The 20,760-nt window shown below is 42.6% G+C and overlaps 2 protein-coding genes across 2 annotated transcripts in view; one reads left to right on the top strand and one right to left on the bottom strand.

Moving 5' to 3' along the window:
• LOC133990814 (protein unc-13 homolog A-like) overlaps positions 1-11,369 on the bottom strand; it is a 29,275-nt gene extending 17,906 nt beyond the window's left edge. The window contains exons 1-10 of the mRNA XM_062429220.1: positions 11,348-11,369; positions 7,009-7,038; positions 6,694-6,793; positions 5,280-5,397; positions 4,979-5,102; positions 4,396-4,466; positions 4,218-4,272; positions 3,755-3,784; positions 2,418-2,631; positions 130-1,227 (exon numbers count right to left, since the gene is read on the bottom strand). Coding sequence (XP_062285204.1) covers positions 130-1,227; positions 2,418-2,631; positions 3,755-3,784; positions 4,218-4,272; positions 4,396-4,466; positions 4,979-5,102; positions 5,280-5,397; positions 6,694-6,793; positions 7,009-7,038; positions 11,348-11,369 — 1,862 coding nt within the window. The remainder of the gene's footprint in view (positions 1-129; positions 1,228-2,417; positions 2,632-3,754; positions 3,785-4,217; positions 4,273-4,395; positions 4,467-4,978; positions 5,103-5,279; positions 5,398-6,693; positions 6,794-7,008; positions 7,039-11,347) is intronic.
• Positions 11,370-13,629: 2,260 nt separating this feature from the next.
• LOC133990904 (BTB/POZ domain-containing protein 2-like) lies at positions 13,630-20,706 on the top strand. The gene is made up of 9 exons (XM_062429325.1): positions 13,630-14,186; positions 14,302-14,421; positions 14,631-14,787; positions 15,785-15,890; positions 15,981-16,178; positions 16,294-16,486; positions 18,979-19,066; positions 19,174-19,320; positions 19,620-20,706. Exons 1-9 carry the CDS (start codon positions 13,630-13,632, stop codon positions 19,779-19,781), a joined length of 1,728 nt encoding a protein of 575 aa, XP_062285309.1. The 3' UTR covers positions 19,782-20,706.
• The last annotated feature ends 54 nt before the right edge of the window (positions 20,707-20,760 follow it).

The following is a 20,760-nucleotide window of genomic DNA, read 5'->3' as shown; positions in this document are numbered from 1 at the left end:
TTTGAGATTTTTAGCACAAATGAAAAGCTGAAACATTTCAAAGAGTTGTGGTGGACATGTTTCTCTTCCAGTCTATTTTTGTTGCTGTTTAGTTCATTGATTTGATCCCCTTTCAACCTTCACTCCTACCTCTCAGGCGGCATCTCAATTTCCTCTATTGGCGTCGGCGGTCTGCTCTCTTCAAAGCGTTCCTCCTCCTCCTCCATGGAGAACTTTTCTTCTGACTGGGCAGGGGAATTCCTGGCCTCCTTCTCCAATATATTTTCCTCTTCTAGCCAAGGCTCTTCTTCTAGCTGGAGGGTCTGGTCTGGAGAGGCAGTTGACTGTGTGGTAGCAGGACCATTGGGCTGGGATTGAAGCTGTGCAGACGGTGGGGTCTGTTGGGAGGAAGGACCCATGGCAGTGGAAGGGGACTGGGAGGCTGAGGCAGCCATTGTGGCTGGGTGTGATGGTGGTACAACAGTAGATTGCTGTTGTTGAGGTACAGCTGATGCTGGGGGGTGAGACTGGGAAGGCTGGCCGGTGGGAACGGAGGAGAGGAAAGTAGAGGCCAAGCCTGTGACTGCAGCTGTTAGAGGTTTGGCCATCGAGAAGAAGGAAGTGGCAGATGGGGCAGCCTGTGGCTGAGGCTGTGTTTGGGGTTGGGGCTGTTTAGGTGGTTGGGCCATTTGTTGACCAGTGGGGGGCTGTGATGCAGGGGCAGGAGTCATGCCAGGAGGATGAGCCTGGTTGGACGTTTGGCTCGAAGGTTGAGTGGGGGGCTGCTGTTGGTGTAAGGAAGGCTGTTTCTCTAGTGGAGGTCTGGAGCTGGTTACGTCGAGAGTTGGCGGGACAGTTGACGTCGGGGTGGGGGTGAATGGTGGCTCCATGTCTTCACTGAGGGTTCCATCTAGATTGTACAAATCTTCATCATCATACATCATCTCTTCATCCTCATAGAGGCCCTCCTCTTCTCCCTCATACAGTCCTCCGTCATCCTCCTCATACAGGGCTGCCTCCTCGCCTCCGTCTTTGCTGTAGCCGCCTTCATCACTGTATGCCTCCTGAGTCTCATCAGGATCCCAGTCAGGGGAGCCTTTACTGTAGCTAACTGACGAGTGGCAGGAGTGGTAGGAGTCGTTTTCATCATAAGGGTCCCTCTCTCCATACTCACCGCCATAGTCCTCCTCACTCAGCTGACTACTGCATCGACTCAACTCTGCGGATGATGCATAGCTCCCTGTGGGGCTAAAAAGCAAAGAAGAGAAGAGAAGAGAAGACTCATTATTAAAGCACTAGAGTGGGGTACAGTTTTGTAAGATAATCACACTTTCATTAAGGTTATTGTTACCTATATAATAATAAACAAGTCCACATGTGTAAAATGAACAGTTTATCATCCCTTTGTGAATCATAATCTCAGAAAATGCTCACAGAGCACTTAGAGTATGGCCTGTACTCTTTGTACTCTATTGGACAGCCCTACTAAAAACCTGTTCTACATGTCTTAGCGTGGCCAGGAATAATGCTGATGGCTAATCAATGGAAAGCACTGGGGATACAAGAGAACCGGACAAGCAGCGAGAAATAGAGCAGAACAGAACGGTGAGTGGCCTCCAGAAAGCTGATAAAAGAAAAAGAACAAGCATCCAGAAATGCAACAAACAGGGAAAAAGTATTTATACTCCTTGATGAATGGGGCTATTAAAAACAGAATAGAGGCACAGAAAGGAAGGAGGATGGATGAGGGCGAGCGAGATAGTGAAGACAGGAAAGAGAGGAGGAGATGAAGAAGAACGGGCGGGGTGGTGGAGAGGTTGCCCTGCCCAATACACTCATACCAGCAGCTAATCTTATGTGCAGTATTGAACATTAGATTGCAAGTTGAATAATTCATTAAGCAAGACATGGAGGGCTTCATGGTCTCATTCCCAGTCTGTGCAAAATATGTCAATTAACACTGAGAAATGTAACAGTATTGTAAACAACTATGAAAGATAAATAGCATTTGGTCAGCACAACTCATTGAAGACTCACATACGCAAACACTGGGTGGTAAAAATTCACAAAAGATATTCATTCACTAATGAATGAGCTAAACCTTGACACAAACGGCAACACAAATTCAGTCTTTAACTTCTAACTTTAAACTAATTATGTTACACTTCATGTCATCATCATTCTTGCATATAGTGTTGATCAATGAAATAGTCAATCAACAGAAAAAATAACTGAAAATAATTATATTGATAATAAATTGATAATTTAAGTTGTTTAAATGAACCAAAAATACCAAACAATTATTAATTCCAGTTTCTCAAATGTGAGAATTTTTAGTTTTTATTCTCTATCGTTTAAACTGAGTTTTGGACGATTTATCGAAAAAGAAGCATACAGATTAAACTCTAATCATTGCTCCCAGTCATAATTACACTAACCTGACAGTCCTCTGATTGTTGTAGTCGAGGTCTTGGTTGTTGGTTGAGCGTGGGTAAGAATAGCTTCTGGAGCTTCGGTGCTGGTGGCTGATAGGATACTGGTGAACGGAGGCATTGGGCTGGGATGTGCTGTAGTATGGAGGAGGGATGCTGTTACTGGTTTCACTGCGATAGTCGCTGTCCCTGTCGTCCACGGCACTGTCTGGGTCTTCATCTACACAGAGGGACATGCACACATTAGTATGGCTTTTGCTATGTCCACTAACTCAGAGTACAGCAGAGGAGAAGGGAAAGTTTTGGGACTTTATTATTACATTTTTAATTTAATTTACTTTTTTTTTTTTTTTTTTTTTTTTAATGAACCAATCTTTTAGTAATATGGTAATTACAGATAATATAGCTCAGCTGGCAGTATGCTACCACTTTAAGACCCATATAGGTCATTCAGAGTGCATCCATACATGAAACACGTGATGAGGATCCCCTTTCCATCGTAACTCTGCATAAATCCACTTCTACTAAAGCGAGGCTTTATTTTTCTCTGTATCAGAGATTAACATCCCACAATGGTGAGAGACTTTAACAGTGCTGAATCAGTCAAAAGCGAAACCAGCTTCTATTAATCATTCATCATTATACATCATCCTCTCTCGTAGTCTGACGATGGCGTCCGCTGCACCACTTACACCTTCATCTTCATCTGTCTGGGCGTGTAAACACTAATTAAAGGCATCAAACTTTGTTTCTCACTTCAACCGTGTCCCTCTCTCTCTCTCTCTCTCTTCATTGGCTCTGCATTTATCATTGCCCCCCTGCTCTTTCCTATTTCCTCTGAGTGAACAGAGATGAGATGAATTGCTGCAGTTCTGTGGGTGAGTCTGACAGACACTTATATAAGACCATCTGCTAATCACAGCAAGGAGGAACATGTTATATACTTAGACGGGGGAAAGAAAGAGATGAGCAAATGAGCTGGGACATATAGGACCTTTTTGTATATTTATATATATCCCATGAATGTATACATGTACTATAAGTTTCTATATGCAAAACATACAGTACAATCCACAAGTATTTTATAGCAATATTCAACAAAGGTTTTTAGATTACATAAGGAAAAATGTTAAAGGATCAGTTCATCAAAATTACTCAACAGACTTCGTTGTAAATACTTTTTTCCCAAAGAAAATGTTGGGAGTGAAGTCTGTTCATTGTATTATTGTGTTGCTGTTAAATTTTCTAAATGCTGTGATCCCCGTAAATGAAATGATTGCTAAAGAACTCTCCAAATACTTTGACTGCACTGTATGTACAGCATGTACTTTGTGTACACTTACTTTGTTGGTCTCCCCAAAGGCTCCAGTTACCTGCAATGAAATAGGAGGGTTTCAGAATCGATTATGAATTGTACGGATGTTCAAACATAAACATACATTCATGCCATTAATGCCTCAAAGTTCCCAGTTGGAGCTGGTGAATGGAAAGAAAGCATTGAAGGAGTGCTGAGCCTCCGAGTCTTTCCACCTGCCCCAGACAGCTGGCTCAGCAGACTGGGCCAATAGTCGAAACACAGCTGCATCCTGGAGGAGCTTGCCTCCGGACATATGATGATAATGCTATCGATCCCTTACAGTGCAGCAATCCAGGCCCTTTCCCCTCTAACACACAACAACCCATGTGTGGTTACACACATAATGGACACGCTGAGCAATCTAATTACATCTCAACGGCTAAACACATAATTGTCTTGTTCAGCACAAACAAATGACTGGTTTGTATAATCAGTGATGGGTCACTTACAACACTGGGTTCCTGGTACACGAAGAGGGCGTTCCTGTTCCTCCTGATATGAGTACTGGAGGGAGACAAATTAAAAAACGTGGTGTAACATAGTTTTTCCCCCAATTAATCATGTCGGCATGTTCCCTAAAATGTAAGGATATGCTGGGGCATTAAATCAAACAGGGTGATGGCTTACATCTTGGTCCCTCATGGCGTTGAGTTGCTCCAGTTTTTTGGCCCAGTACCGTGCCTCATCCTCAGGGATATCTGAAAACAACAAGCCAGACATACTCAGGAGACAAAAACAACTGTGATACAGCTTCACCTGTGTCATTTGTACTTCTTTCTTTAAATATTTATTCCTGAAACATTCTGCTTAAAGTCCTGTGTTATAATCCCCACCCATGTGACGACAAACTAACATAAAACAAACCATTTTAGAATATTATTTGACCTAGATCTGATAGAGTGAACTCCAGATACTTTGGCCCAACCAGAACACAGTGACATTGAAAATTCACCAAGAGCCCTAAAGCTAAACGTCTATAAATAGGCAAGCTCCACTAACTGAGGAGTCAGGTGTACAGTATTGACTAGAGGAAGAGGAAACAGTATGAAAATGACACCTAATCAATGTTAAGAGGAACACAGCTTGATCACTGAGAAGGAAAGGACACAAACACCCTTCTAGTTTCTCATTTTCTTCCACCTATTGACTGTTTCTGATTGCGATGTGAATATTGATTTTTCTGGTAAAAATGATGGACCTATGCTCTCACCGAGAGGCAGTTCAAAGCGTGTGTCGAGCAGCACCAGGTGGAGGGTGGGTTCTTTGGTGCCACAGATCTCATTATCAGCCATGATGACCTGGGAGTCCAGGGTGAGCCACTCGCCTGGACCCTCCTATGTACAGAGAAGAAAAGCAGCTGACACGCAAATGACTGCAGGACAGATACATGAGAATGATAAAAGAGGCACATCAAGCAACAACTGCAAGTCCCCGAAGTACCATAGAGTACAGAGTGTTCAACTACAGTATTTCTCAAGAGGTGATGGTGGTGGTGGTGGTTAGTGGCAAACCTCATTTGACTGTCGGATGTTATGGAGGGGAATCCACACAGTACCGACCATGGTGTCCCAGATTAACCCTTTGTTCCACACCTCTACTGTCAGACCCAGGTCTAAGCGGTTAATTTCACTAGACAGACAGAGAAAGAGAGACAGAAAACTTCAAAAATCAAGAGAAAAAGCAAATGACTTACTTATAAAGACATTTAAGATAAATGCTAAACACACACACACAAGTTGCACAGTAATTACTTGTGGGCTTCACTGTGACAAATATAAGACACGTCTCTGTGGGAGAAAGCCTAAGAGAATCTAACATAAAGCATTTACAAGACAGCAGGAGGGCAGGACAGAAAGAGAAAGAGTAAGGGGGATGAATAAGGGGAGGGAGGAGAAGATTGTGATGAAGGCAGTGGAGGAGGCAATTGTATCGCATGCCTGGAGGGAGAAAGTGGGAACTTTAATTAAGAAATAGGAGGACTGGATTTCCCGTCTCAGTGGTGACTCCTTTTAAGAAAAGTGCCTGTTTGATTCATTGCCGTGACTGAGGGGGCACAGTCAGTTAAATGCAGTTTGAAGAAGGGGATGAGGCTCTCTCTGCAGTCCAAACATTACATAACACAGCTTCACTGATGCAACCCCAGTACAATGCTCAACGCCTCCGAACATCATACTAATGCACAGGACTCTGCAGCCATCCCGCCTTCTGTATCCCACATGCTAAATGATTCTCACCATTTATCACCCATACGCTGCCACACTGTCAATACACACACACACACACAGGATCACTCTGCATGCCAAATACTCAGTGTTGTATAATGTTCTAGTGATTGAAACAAGCTATCATTTCAATATTTATTGAAACATAAGCTCAAACAAACTAATTTAAAAAGCTGCTAATGATGCCTGGAGAGCAGAAATAGAAGGAGAAAGAGGGAAGTGGGAATATGGGGTGTAATATGAGGTTGAAATGGGGAGAGGATGAGGAGGAGGAGGGGCTGAGCAGATGAAGATCAAGGAGCAGTGTTTAGAGGAAGCGACAGAAGAGAGGGAAAAGGGGCTGGGAGAGAGCCAAGGTTGAGAACAAGGCTGAGAGGAGAAGAAGTGCTGAGGGAGAGTAGATGAAAAAGAGGATGAGGCAGTTGTTGGAGGCGGAGGCGCGCGTGCGGAGAGGAAGAGCTTTGCAAAACAATACAGGGATAAAGGGCACTTGGGATGGAGGAGTGAAAAGGAAGAGAGGGAGAAAGGTTGACAGAAAGCAGGAGATAATGAACAAACACAAAAGCACTCAAGAAGGTGAAGTGGAGAGTGAGATGAGGGGATGCAAAGAGAGGACAGAGAGAGAGAGAGAGCGAAAGAGCGAGGTGAAGGGAGGTACAAAGAGAGAAGAAGAGAGAGTTTTGTCAGAAGATGAAGGACTCACAACATGAAGTCTTGCTCCCAGCTGGGCAGGTTGCCCCTGACCGCAATGGTTGTGCTCTTCACATTTTGTACCTTAAGAGTCACATAAGTGTTGAACTTCTCTGTTAAGGAGAGAGGGATGAAAACATTAAACACGTCTGCATTAGAAAATAATGATAAATGTTACATTCTACATAGCATCCCCTTCATTTCCAACCATATAATGTGTCCATAGTCTGCAACCGGCCTTTATTTAATGATGATTTATATCACATAACAGCAAGTCTCTCCCTCTGTTTGATCTACCTCTTTCTATTTCCAGGATCCCAGGTCTTACCTTGGGGTCCATCCAGCTTGGCTTTCTTCACTGTGAAAACACAGAGAGGGACAAAGTCACACACAGGAACGCCATCTGTTTTCACTTCTGAATGTTCCTGCGTCTTCTGTTCTGGCTTTTACACAGAGAGAAGCGGCTACAAGAGGATGCTCGAGATAAATTAAAACCCAATCTGTGAATCTTAATGAAATACATGAAACTCGTGGGGATTCAATACCATGTAGAGTTATTATTACTGTCCATTTTAAAACACATTTTCCAATCACAGTTGACTGCCAGAAGGTATCCAGTACATATTTACATACTACATGTCTGCTGAAACAGGAAACTGAAAATTGCAACTATGCAGATTTGGCCTAAGTGCTCTACCTTCTTTGCCATAAGGTCCAGACATGTTGGCACCAATTATGGTGGCAAAACATACCGCTAAAAAAACACGGGCAGCTGTCCCGCTGTGCTTCATCAGTGTGGGACAGCAGAGCAGAAATAGACAGTACAGTAATATCCACATGCAAATACAATGACTACTCAAATTAAACAGATGGCCAAAATATTTTTCTTTTTATTAACAAAGATTGTTTTATTCAAAGGAACCACAGTTATAGCAGATGTAGCTGTGGTGTAAAGGCAAGTATAAAAACATTTCATTATTCAATTTTAACACAATCACGTCTAAGAGTCAAAATTTATAAATTAACTGAATCTATTAACTGAATCTATTAATGTCTTTTTTGTACATTCAAAATGGAAAATGTCTACATTTATTTAACACAACGTGTCTGTGGATTTTTCAGTGTACAGTAACAGTCAGGCTATCTCGCTGCAGCACCTTTTAAACCAGCTTTGACGTAACACAGACATACATTTTTAATGCTCTACTACCCGCTGCTCTCCACCGCGCGCACACATGCACCGCAAGACCCCCGCACCTCACTGCAGGTGTATGAACATCATACACCCACAAACATAAATGGTATGTATTAATAAAATGCAAAGGCAAAGGTTACATAACCAGCCTTGAACCTTTATCACCGTTGGGAAAACGTGTTGTGAATAACGCAAATTCTCAACAACTTATCTCATAATAATACTCACTAACAAACCATCCACACCACAACCAGTCGCCATAGTAACCACCACTAATTGAAAAGCAAAATAGCCCTGAGTCAGCAAGGCACTTTTTTTGTTTCTCTTCCTCATTTCTTTACCTCATCTTTCTTTCATGCAACACAAACTAAACTACAGCTGCGGCTTAAGTGCCGTTCTGTCAGTAGGCACGCACGCACGCGCACACACACACACACACTCAACTGCAGTGACTCACTCACATGCACCTGCAGCAATGATAAAAATATATTAATCTCCTCTTCCATTCATACCTCAGAAACCTGAACTCAACACCTACAAACAATAAACATGTAGGCAGGCTTACGTGTGTGTGTGTGCGTCCGTGTGTGTGTGCGTGTGTGTGCATCTGTACTTAAAATGCTGCTCTGGTATTGGCTCGACATCTTTTTGATGTCAAGTTTTCACAACAGCTGTAGCTGAAAGCTTTTCCCTCGCTGTGTATGTGAACAGAAAATGAAACGGCTCAATATAATGTCGGGAAGACAAGAATGAAAACATGCTGCGGTCCGTTCTCAGTAGTCCTTTACATTGTTTAGACAGACCACATTAAAACCTGGTTCTTTGCTGTATTTTAGTGTGAAGATCCAAACAGCCTTGGAAATATATCAGTACATGAGGAGGATCAATAAAAAAGGAATTGGATTTTCGTCGGCAGAAAGCTGAAGCTTAATAATAACACACAATCATAAATCTCTCTGACAGGGTGGGTTGCAGTGAGAAACGTCCACAAGCCCCCACAAACAATATTTTGTCACAGTTGCATGTATCCGAGCAGACGAGATGACCCGCAACACATACTGTTCATGTAAGAGCCTATGAATCACAAACAACGTGCCTGTGGAGGGCTGTAACATAGGATCAATTGGCTGAAATGTAGGTTATGGGTGAGTAGCCCGGATTCGGAAAACGAGGTCAACGCTGTAACTATACATCACCATTAAATGACTCAAAGGAGCAAACAAATCAAACTGTGTTATTGTTTTTTTTTGGGGGGGGGGGGGGGTTTAATCAGAGGATGCACAGCGCAATATGTTTTGTGCAACCTCTTTTCTTTTTCTTTTTTAACAGAGACTTCACTCAGGAAGTACCTCTGACACAGCAGACACTGACTTATGGGAATTGAGCCGATTGCCAAGAAAACAGACTCAACAGGGAATCAAGCAAACCCTTCAACTTGAACTGTCGGGGAATGTAAAATAGGAGCTGGGTGAGCTGAGTTTAGCCATGGCCGCCGACAAAATGAGGGCCGACATGATTCAGAGAGACACTTCCTTATTCCTAAGGACCATATATATATACATATATACACACACGCAGATCTGCGGTGGTCTTTGCAACTGCTGACAGAGACATTACGCTCCCTGATGTAATGTCCAAATCAAGACAGGGCGAAAACTGGATTTGAAAGTGCATTGAATATATCCAGGAAAAGAAGCCAAGTTCTTCAGAGTTAATCTGTATCTGCGTCTGAATTCTGCTTTGTCGGCAGATGCTCTAAAGAAATGCAGCCTATTCAAAAGGCGCAAGCACTGTGGAGGCCAGAAATAGCTCCAGTCAGGTAAGCATGAATGATGTAACAGGAACAGAAAGGAGGCTCTCTGCCAAGTCTCGTAGTCTACGACACCGACAGCCGCAGCCATTGTTTATGAATGAATATCGCTTTGGGTCTTAATGACACTTGGGACTGACTCAGAGCAGGGACAGTCAGTGGGTGGAAGTGGCGGGACAGGATGAGGTGGGGTAGCATCGATAATGGGCCTGATGTATAAAAGGTGACTTTGAAACCCCTTTAACTTTCCTTTTGGCAGCATATTGCCATTATTCCATCTACGACAAGTAGACACAGAGTTCAGACACACCACAGTCATTTCTGTCACAAGTGATTGATCAGGTTGACTTTGAAATGATTCTGCGGCATTTCTGTTAATCATGTAAATAATTTAAGTCACTTTTTACACAAAAACACCAAAATTCCCTCGTCACAGCTTCTCTGGTGTGAAGATTTGCTGTATTTCTGGACTGATGTGACGGAACGTCTTTGGGTTTTTTGAGACTGTTGATTGGACAGAAGCTATTTCAATATGTCATCTTGGGCTTTAGGCACATGAGATCAGCATGTTTCACCATTTTCACTCATTTTACAGACCAAATGATTAAGATTAATTGCAAAAATAATCAAAAATGATAGTCATTGTTAGTTGCAGCTCTTATCAGATTCATGTTGACCATTCTTGGTTTACTATTCACATCATAAACATACTTTTACAAGTCCCCCTATATGCTTAAAGTCAGCAAACACTACCAGTTGATGTCAGTGTCTCATATGTTTGAGAAAGTGTCTGTCCAAGAAAGCCTTCAAGTATTTAGCCTATAAATAAACACTTGAGGACCACAAAATCAATATCAGTGGGGTCCTTGGGTCATATTCAACTGATTGCTGCGCCCTGGATGTGAAGCTGGAAGTGGTGCTGCTTCATGAGCAATCACAGCAGATGCTTATTCATTGCACTGAGAGGCAACAGTGTCAGCATCAGGTGTTTTTCAGGGTGTCGGATAGAGGGAGGTGACGCATCGCTTCAGGGAAAACGTTGAGGAGTGACGCCCACCTCCAGAGCCGCTATGAGTATTCCCTCACGACTACAGCAGAGGCAAGGCAGAGGCAGGGGCTTTTCCTCGTCGTCCACCTCATCTGGCTGCCCACGCATGAATGAACAGAGTGGATGACACACACATACACAAGGCAAACGCAACAGTAGCAGCTCAGGGAGGACACATTTATAGAAACTCCACCGCCAGTGATTGTTTGCTGGTAATGGTCACGACTGGGCTAGCCTACAACATTCCCTGTTATCTTCTTCTTCTTTTTTTTTTTTTTTTTTTTTTTTTTTTAAAGCTGTCACATTTAGAAAAACACACAATGCATCTTTAATTAGGGGTCAAACGTGAATTAAACAAACATGTCATTCAGCAACAGTGGGTTTTTTTTTTTAAAGTATCCTTGTGTTAAAGGTGTTGTGTGTCCGTCACATCGAGCAGAGCCACGGTGGGATTTAATGACTATTCAGCACAAACCCTCCGCCGCTGCTCGGGCTGAGTTTTCTACGGAGCCGACAGCCCGCAGCTCTGTCACACAACTGCTGCGGTTAAACCGTGAGCAAGTGATACTTGACTAACACCAAGCACAAAGGGTTTTATCTATTTCCTCTCTTACCTCCCACACATAGCAGGGACATCTCTGATAGCGGTGTGAGCGTCCCCGGCTGTCCTCTACTGAGTGCCCGCCTGGATGCTCCGTGATTTGTTTGGTCCGTCTGTCTCCTGGTTACTACAAAATTAAAAAAAAAACTCTAACGCTAACAGAAGCACATGAGCATTATCTCAAAAAGCGCTCGTCTCTTGCTCTCCGGAGCTGTTGCTCTTTTGACAGGACAGCACACACACAGGAGTGAATTCCTCGCCCCCCTCCCCCCCTCTTCTTCCTCCTCTGCATTGCCTCAGCTCTCCTCCACTGCTCCTCCCGCGCGCACAGCCATCTTGTTTCAGCAGCAGCAGTACGCGCCGAGCCGCCCTGACGTCACGCTTGATGAGTAGCAGGAGGAGAGGTGAACGGAGGAGAAGGAGGAGACGGAGACGGGATGGGGATGATTAATACTGTCCTGGCCACTGTAATGCACTCAATGAACAATATGACGACGAGGAATTTCATTCATCGTTTCCAGTTACAAAGCATTTTAGAAACATTTTTCTTTAGGATTCATTTATTCAATGGATGCAAGACTGCATTACCAACCAAGTGGGCACGTGTCCAGGGCCCCCAGAGGGCTCCCTGTGTTTGTGTTTTTTTTTTGTAATTTGATGAATTTCATATTTCTTTGAAAAATGGAACCATGAAGTCATGACAGCTGGCTCCTGCATTATTGGCCTCTTCTTGTCGAGGGTTTAGTGGTAAAAGCTTCATTATATTAATTTACAGAGTGCTCACATGCATTATCCTAAATTACCTGCTGGTTCATAATGTATTTCATCTATACCACCTGGCGCCAGGTAGTATTCCATATGATGATATTGATGATATACTGAGTAATGAAGCTGCCATTTATAGTGTTCTGTGTAAATCACAGGCTGCTTCAGTGGTTCCCAGCTGGGGGTCAAGTCATGAAAATGATTAAATTAATACAAGAAAGAGCAAATTATTATTTAACTGTTTTGTTGTTGCCTTTTTTTCTTATGAAATACTGAATGTGTTTATCTGTTCATACCTGTAAAACACCTTCAAAATAAATAGGGGATGCCCATGGAGCTTAATTCATGTATGCCTTGTAATTATATCTGACACAATAATTCATACCAAAAAAAATATGCCATATTAATGATGAAGATGTCCAACAACAGACAACATGTGAGTTAGTGGGAAATATGACTAGATTTTGGTGTCAGACTGACAAAAGAAAGAGATGTGATATTGAGGGAAAAAAGCTGAGCTCTCCTGGGTAAAAGGAGCTGGAAAATATGAATGCCATACGTGCTGAGTCTGTCAGAAGATGACAAAAAAAGAGTGGAGATAGGATGAAGAATCATAAACCAAAGGAAACTCAGATCCAAAGATTTATACAGAGAGTCAATGCTTTGGCTCCAAACCACAATGTTGAGATGAAAACAATGGCTGAGGCAGATGAAGACAGAATAGATCCCTTTGCACTGCAGATGTTTTGACTTCAGATTGAAAAGCACAAACATGACTCTGGGGGGATATGGCCACTAAACACTGTCTGGACTTAAATGGATAGAAATTTGTAACAGTAGTTAAATAAACAAATGTATTTACTTCCTTCACTACCCAATTAGCTGGTACCCTCAAAAATTGGCATTTTAGTTTATGTGATGACAACACTGCTTTAAAAAACTAGGTACCTAGGGTTGGTTATTTTTGTACAGTTGTACTTGTACTTCACTTGAGTATTTCAATTTCAGCTCAACCAAATAGTGATTTTTGCCACTGAACTTCTCACATGGTTTAAATTCAATAAATATACTAGCCAATTGTATATAAAGTAGTAGAGACTAGCTCCACTTCCAGCTACAACAATAACATGCTGCTTGCACACTGATGCCTCAGTATTAATAATATAATGACGTATAATACATCAATCAGAGGGATTAAATTAGTTCTTCTACTTTAATAATCTAAGTTCATTCTGCTGATAATATATGTACTTTTATATGAGTGGGTTTTTTCATACTGGTAGTATTTTTACATGACTGTATCGATACTTTACTCAAGTATAGGATCTGAATACTTTTTCCACAACTGACTGCCAATAAGAAACACATGGAAAATCGCCATCCCTGAAATGAATAAATAAATAGATAAATAAATAAACGATGGAAAGCTGCTCTCCACATCCGGAGAGCAGCTGGTAGCGCCGATAAGAAACGCCAGAGGGCATCAAAGAGCCGCCATGACTGTCGAGACTACTAGAAATCCACAGACCGATGAAGTGTGTTGTTTACGCCTACGTTAGGTTCAAGATGGCTGCTGGAGACAACAGCGGCAGGCCTCCTTGCCTTAATTTCTCCGGACCGGGTCCTTTGGGAAACAGTCAACCCAGCAACAGCGTTTTCTCGATGCCAGCATCCAACGGCGGAGCGGTCGGTTCCGCCGGGGGAGCACAGGGAGCAGCCAGGCGTCCCAACCCGCAGATGGGGCCTGGCGGGGGAGACAGCAACGGTGTTTCGACCGGAGCTCCGCCGACTGCGCAGAACTCCCTGCAGCAGCCCTCTGCGGCAGGTGCTGCGGCAGCCGCGGCCATGGCCAACCCGGCGTCCAACATGGCAAACAACGCAGCGTCAAATGCGTCCCAGGCGGCTGCAGCGACAGCCACTCCGGCAGCTGCGTCTGTGCTGGTGTACCGGGAGCCGGTGTACAACTGGCAGGCAACGAAGAGCACCGTGAAGGAGAGATTTGCTTTTCTCTTCAATAACGAAGTGCTGAGTGACGTTCATTTTTTAGTGGGCAAAGGAATGGGTGTTCAGAGGATACCTGCACACAGGTAAGATTATGAACCGCAATATTGACACTCATAACAATAGATAACTACAGCTCTGAATCTGCAGAGCACAACGAGTTAACCCGCTCTTTGTGGCTGCTGCTGCTCTCATTGTCAGGTTTGTTCTCGCTGTGGGGAGCGCAGTGTTTGATGCGATGTTCAACGGTGGGATGGCGACGACCTCCACGGAAATAGAGCTTCCTGATGTGGAGCCAGCTGCATTTCTGGCGCTACTGAAGTAAGGACCAGTGTGACTGAAAGAGAGGGAGACATTGTACTGAGAGTGTAAACGTTACATTTCACATGAGTACTGGGGACATGGCAAGAATGTGCATTTAGAATTTCATTGCATCCATCAAATGATGATGATAATCCAGGATACAAGTCTGTACATGGTGTGCCACAATAACGTTGTAATATCTTGCATTACTTGTGGACCCTCTGCAGGTTTCTGTACTCTGATGAAGTCCAGATTGGGCCTGAGACTGTGATGACCACACTCTATACAGCTAAGAAGTATGCAGTGCCAGCACTGGAGGCTCACTGTGTGGAGTTCCTCAAGAAGAACCTGAGAGCGGACAATGCTTTCATGCTGCTTACACAGGTCAGCCTCACCTGAAGTATGACTGTTGACCAGTTCTTGTAAAATACTGCATGTCATGTGTTGGCTGCACATGCTATATTTGCTATACAGCAAAGTCTCTGTTGCTGGTGGAATATGTTATTGGTACAGTTTCCTCAGTGCACCGACACAAAGACATGGACACATTCACATATCCAGCAATGTATAACAAATACATGCAGAACAGTTCCATATACTACAATTCACTTATTGAGAAATAAATGGCTAAGGAGTTAAGTAGTTTGGGGTTAAGGGGAAAACTATTATAAACTAGTCTAAATTCTAAATCTCTCCCAGAAAAGGCGACAGGCTCTTACAATATATGTGTAACAACACAGAGACTGAACATATTTACTTTCCCTGTCATTGTAGTTGAAATGTTCCCTTTGTTGTATGTTTACATGACCCCACCCCAAATGTAATGGGTGTGCTAAAACTGTCAACCCCAGTTGTGGTAATGTGTGTGACAGAATTTAGATTTCAAAACCACCCAGGTTAATAGAAAAGCTGTTTTTCTGCAGTTCAGCTGTCTGTTTTATGAATTTGTACCTAAGGCACCTACATGTGTAGTAATTAGAGCTGGGCGATATGGACAAAATCAAGTATCACAATATTTTTGAGCAAATACCTCGATATCGATATTGCAACAATAGATGATTCTTGATGCTTTCACAGAATATTTACACTATGAAATGTTTGGTAAATAATCATTGGTAATGTGGATATAATGACAAAGTGGGTAAAAGGTAAAAAATAACACAAGCTAGAGCTAGAACAGTCCGTTAAGTTCAGAAAATTACATTATATTACAGTAATGCAGCCTTTAAAACCAGGAAAAGACAACTCTGATGACATATCACGATATTACGATATCCAAAATCTAAGACAATATCTAGTATCATATCACGATATCGATATAATATCGATATATTGCCCAGCCCTAGTAGTAATGCACTGTTTTTTGTTTGTTTTGTTTCAGGCACGGTTGTTTGATGAGCCTCAGCTTGCCAGCCTCTGTCTAGAAAACATTGATAAGAACACTGGAGACGCTCTTGCTGCTGAAGGCTTTACAGACATAGATTTGGGTAATGTAGCCTTGCTCATCCTGACTGACAGGTATTTAAGAATGAGTGCCTTAACTGATCCTTGATTTATTTTTCCCCTCGCTCCTTTAGATACACTGGTGGCAGTGTTGGAGAGGGATACTCTAGGTGTAAGGGAGGTGCGTTTATTTGGAGCTTCGGTGCGTTGGGCAGAAGCAGAGGCTCACAGACAGCAGCTGCAGCCCACTCCAGAAAACAAACGCAAAGTCTTGGGCAAGGCTCTCACACTCATCCGCTTCCCTCTCATGACCATCGAGGAGTTTGCTGCAGGTGAACATAAAAATAAAACTGTAACTTTCTCTCACTCAATTTTTCTCGATTCTTTCCTTTCAGACTCTGATCTGTGTCCCGGGATTTTTTTTTTTTTTAATCTTTGTCCCTTTAGGTCCAGCCCAGTCCAGTATTTTGACCGACAGAGAGGTGGTGAGTCTGTTCCTCCACTTCACAGTAAACCCAAAGCCGCGCGTAGATTTTATTGACCGGCCTCGCTGCTGCCTCCGCGGGAAGGAGTGCAGCATCACACGTTTTGGACAGGTGGAGAGCCGCTGGGGCTACAGCGGGACAAGCGACCGCATACGGTGAGTGAGAAGGAAAGAAGATGTAATCACACTCTTAGTCTTCGCACAAAAATACACTTAACACTTAGTGATATATTATGGCATATTAATTACATGTAATTATTTAGTCTAGTTTTACAGTATAGTCATTTAAAATAAGTCCACCTCCACAGTTTAACCTTGAAATGAAAAAATAAAGCACTTATGACTACTCAAATTTGAACATGACAAACAATGACACATTTTCAATGTATTCAGTCAAGACCTGACAATTACAAACATACCCATATTATTCTGTATGTTTTGATCAGAATTTCCAAAACATGCTGTCATTACAGAGCAGAATATTTACTGGTCATAGTCTTGTTGATAAGACTGTCAGAAAGGATGGACAAGTACTGAGGTCATTAATAGACCTTCTCTGAATGCAAGCCTTGGTGTAACTAAAAAATATTAATGATGGTCCTGTTCCATTTATCAGATCCACCTGAGCCTCAGTATTCTGGACTGAGCTATCCTTAGTGTTATTAGGTACACATGTGCTTTTCCTGCTACAACAAGTGAAAATTTCAGCTGTGAAAAGAACTGAGGAGAAAACCAAGTGAGGTATCTCAATATAGGAAGTGCTTTCTGGAGTTACCAGTCATAGAAGCTCCAAAAACATCATGTATGTTGGAAGCAGGGTAGTGTTTCCCCCCTAGCCCCCCAACCCTCACAACACCATACTTCTTATAACAGAACCTTTCATATAGATGTCCTTTGAAGAATTAAGAGAGGGAGGATGGCTCAAACTATTCCACATTAATGAAACTCCCACCATTTGACTGAGATGATGTCAGCTGTGCAGATGTAAGGAAGACACCCATCCCTATCCACCTGAAGAACAAGAGAAATTACTGAGGCCATCAGTCCCGTCTGGTGGAGGCAGGCTTGTAATGAGACTAAATTCCCTCAACAACACGAAGCAAGGTGCTGGCAACATTTCACCACTTGATCTTGTAAAAAGCTTGAAAAGAAACAATTTATTTTAGGGACAAATATTCTGTGTGATTGACACTGAACTCCAAGCTGGACAGACTTCTTAACAGCACAAGTGTCTCTCTCCACTTCCTCCCTGCTCGGAGCATAGAGGAGAAAATCCGTCCAAACATGCTAACAGTCTGAGACCTGCGGCTTGCATAAGATTCAGAGCTGCCTCATCATACTTGCTCAAGACCCTTGGGGGTGAGCGACAGCCGAAGTGGCAGAGTCTGATATTTGTAGGTTACGCCATTGGAAGTGAACCTGAGAAATTTCCTGTTCCCTAGATGGGTGCTTAAGTGGAAATAAGCATCCGGCAGATCTATTGATGGGAACCAGACACCCGGGAAAATCGAGCGGAACACAACATTATGTTCATTAAATCCAGAATTGGACGTAAGAAACCTCCTTCTTTGGAATGAGAAAATATTGGGATTAAAAACCCAGATTAATTTCCTCACCGCACAATTTTAAATGCCCCTCAGCAGTAAGTTTGTTCTCCAAAGCCTTTGTGGCTTGCACTGTGGCCTATGAAAACACCTCACCATTTAAACTTGGTGGTTTCAATGTAAACTGAAGACTGTTCCCCCTGGCAATGGTTGTAAACACCTACGGGTGAACTGTGCATGCGCACTATTCTTCCATTTGGACAGCCAGGAAACCCAGAAGGCTTGAAGCTCGAAACTGGAGCAGCTACACTCTCTTGTGGCGACAGTCTGTGTTGCATTGTTTGGTTTTCTCTTTTTGAATTACACACTGCATCCTCGGCTTTATGCCTGGCTGCGACAGTGACTTTTTAAAATGAAAAAAACATGTAAGCTGCTTTGTGAGATACATTCACTTTTCCCTCTTAACTGACCCTGTAGAGTGGCGGGGTAAATTAACTGGGGAGCAATGAGGGAACTTGTGCTTCTCCACGTTTGTGAACATAGTGAGCCATTACAGAGCGCTGACTGGGACACTTTTTTGGTTCTTCTCTTCTCCTCTTTGGGGGAAGGGGAAACTGCCAGTCTGAACATTTGCCATGAGCTGCTTCGAGGAGACCTGAAGAGAATGGTCTGTCTCCAAACAGATGTGGTGGTATTGGAGCTTCCATAAGTGGTCATGTCAGAAGATGCTTCCCATTAAAGCCGCAGCTATTAGTCAGTCAATCGATTAGTTGCAGCAGAAAATTAATGTTCAGCTATTTTGATCAGACTGTTGATCAGACAAAATGAGACGTCACCATGATCTTTCAGAAATTATAAAAGGCATTTTTCTGACATTTTTATATACAAAACAATGAATTAATTAGTCAAGAAAATAATCGACAGATTAATCGATTGGAAATAATCATTAGTTGCAGCATTACTTCCCATAGTGAGATACTGAGCAAGAAACGGTAAAATAACACAACATACTGTGTGTACATAGTGTTTTACTCAGCTTTTCACAGTTCATCCTCACATCCTCTTCCAGGTTGATATGTTTTTTTGCTCTGTTCTTTTTCACAGGTTCTCTGTAAACAGAAGGATATTTGTGGTTGGGTTCGGCCTGTATGGCTCTATACACGGACCTACAGACTACCAAGTCAACATTCAGGTATGAAGCAAGTCCCCACAGATTTCAGACTTTTGTTTTCTGGTTTCAGTGGATGATGTGTAATATATTTCGGATATCTGTATCCTCTCTCTTCCTCCTTCTCTCAGATTATTCACACAGACAGTAACACTGTGCTGGGCCAGAATGATACAGGCTTCAGCTGTGACGGGTCAGCCAATACCTTCAGAGTCATGTTCAAAGAACCAGTAGAGATACTACCCAACGTCAACTACACTGCCTGTGCTACACTCAAGGTCTGTAATGCACTCAGAAGTAATAACAGACACACATGCAGCACTACACAGGTTAGCAATGCAAGTCCATTAGGGAAATTTTGATTTTTCTTTTTTTTTCTTGGGGTGACATTTTTTTTTTTTTAGATCAAAATTTATTCAACTTACTATTACAGAAGACCAAGATAAACCGTGTATTTTCACATTCAAGAAGCTGGAACCATATAAAAGCATGTTCACATAAAAAATATTTGAAAAAATCACTGGATATCTGATCTGTCCACCAGTAGTATTAAACTTCCCCTCTATATGTCTTGCAGGGTCCAGACTCTCATTATGGGACTAAGGGAATGCGAAAGGTAACTCATGAGTCATCATCCACTGGCACAAAGACCTGTTTCACCTTCTGCTACGCAGCAGGTAACAACAACGGCACTTCAGTAGAGGACGGACAGATTCCCGAGGTCATCTTCTATACATAGTCACCTCCGACATCACAGTGATCTTCCAACAAATGTGACAGCCTGACACCAGTGCGGGGCTACACCTCAGCAGCCGTACTTGGGGCTAAACTGTCAGACATCATACTGTTCCCTCCATATAGTGCACTACTGTTGGCCACATTGGAAGTAAAAATATTCATGAGGCGATGTAGGTCACTACATGAGGGTGTAGCTTGTCATTTGAGATGCAGCCTCTCTCTCTCAGCAGCCTCCTTTATCCCTTTGTGTTGTAGTGATGCCAGCCTCTGAAACAGACATGACTGTAACCGACTCCACTAGGAAAGGAGAGAGGGAGGGAGGAGCTTCTCAGATAATTCACAGTATTGATGTCTCTGCTGTGGATTGACAACATAAAAGCTTGACACTGAATTCTACTTGTACGATTCCCCTTCCTGTACTCCACAGCATTAGCGCAAAGGAAAGTCGCAACTGTATCAATGTACAGTTACTCAGATTTGCCAAGAGAAGATTCTCCTACCAGTCCAGTACAGACCAGCATTTCCCTCTGTTCCACTTCAGCTGTAACTTCCATAAACTCACAGATCTCATAGGCTTTATGAACTCTTGGCAAATTTGAACCAAACTTCATATTAGTCTTAATGATATGATTATGGTAAGCAACTTTGGGGTTTCTACATACAGTACAATCTGTGATATCTTGTGTCCTTGCTTGGTAGTTGCCTATACCCAAGAAACATTGCACTTCTTGGCCTTGCGTATGTTCTTTTGGTTGTTCTATGGATGCACACTAACTCTTCAGATGTTTCTTTTTACCTTTTGTTTTAAGAAGTGCGGACGGAACAAAGCTTTCCTTCTTGGTGCGGAAGTTAAAGGGTTGTATATTAAAGTGGCATTTATTAACATTATATATGTAACTTGAAATAAATATTGATTAAAGAGTGAAGAAAAATATGTTGGTGCTTGTTTTTTTAAGAACCCCACTTTAATCTGTCAGGGT

The sequence above is a fragment of the Scomber scombrus genome, chromosome 11, assembly GCF_963691925.1.
Source record: "Scomber scombrus chromosome 11, fScoSco1.1, whole genome shotgun sequence".
Taxonomy (NCBI): Eukaryota; Metazoa; Chordata; class Actinopteri; order Scombriformes; family Scombridae; genus Scomber; species Scomber scombrus.
Note: the sequence above shows the minus strand (reverse complement) of the source record. Positions and strands in the feature narration are given on the sequence as shown.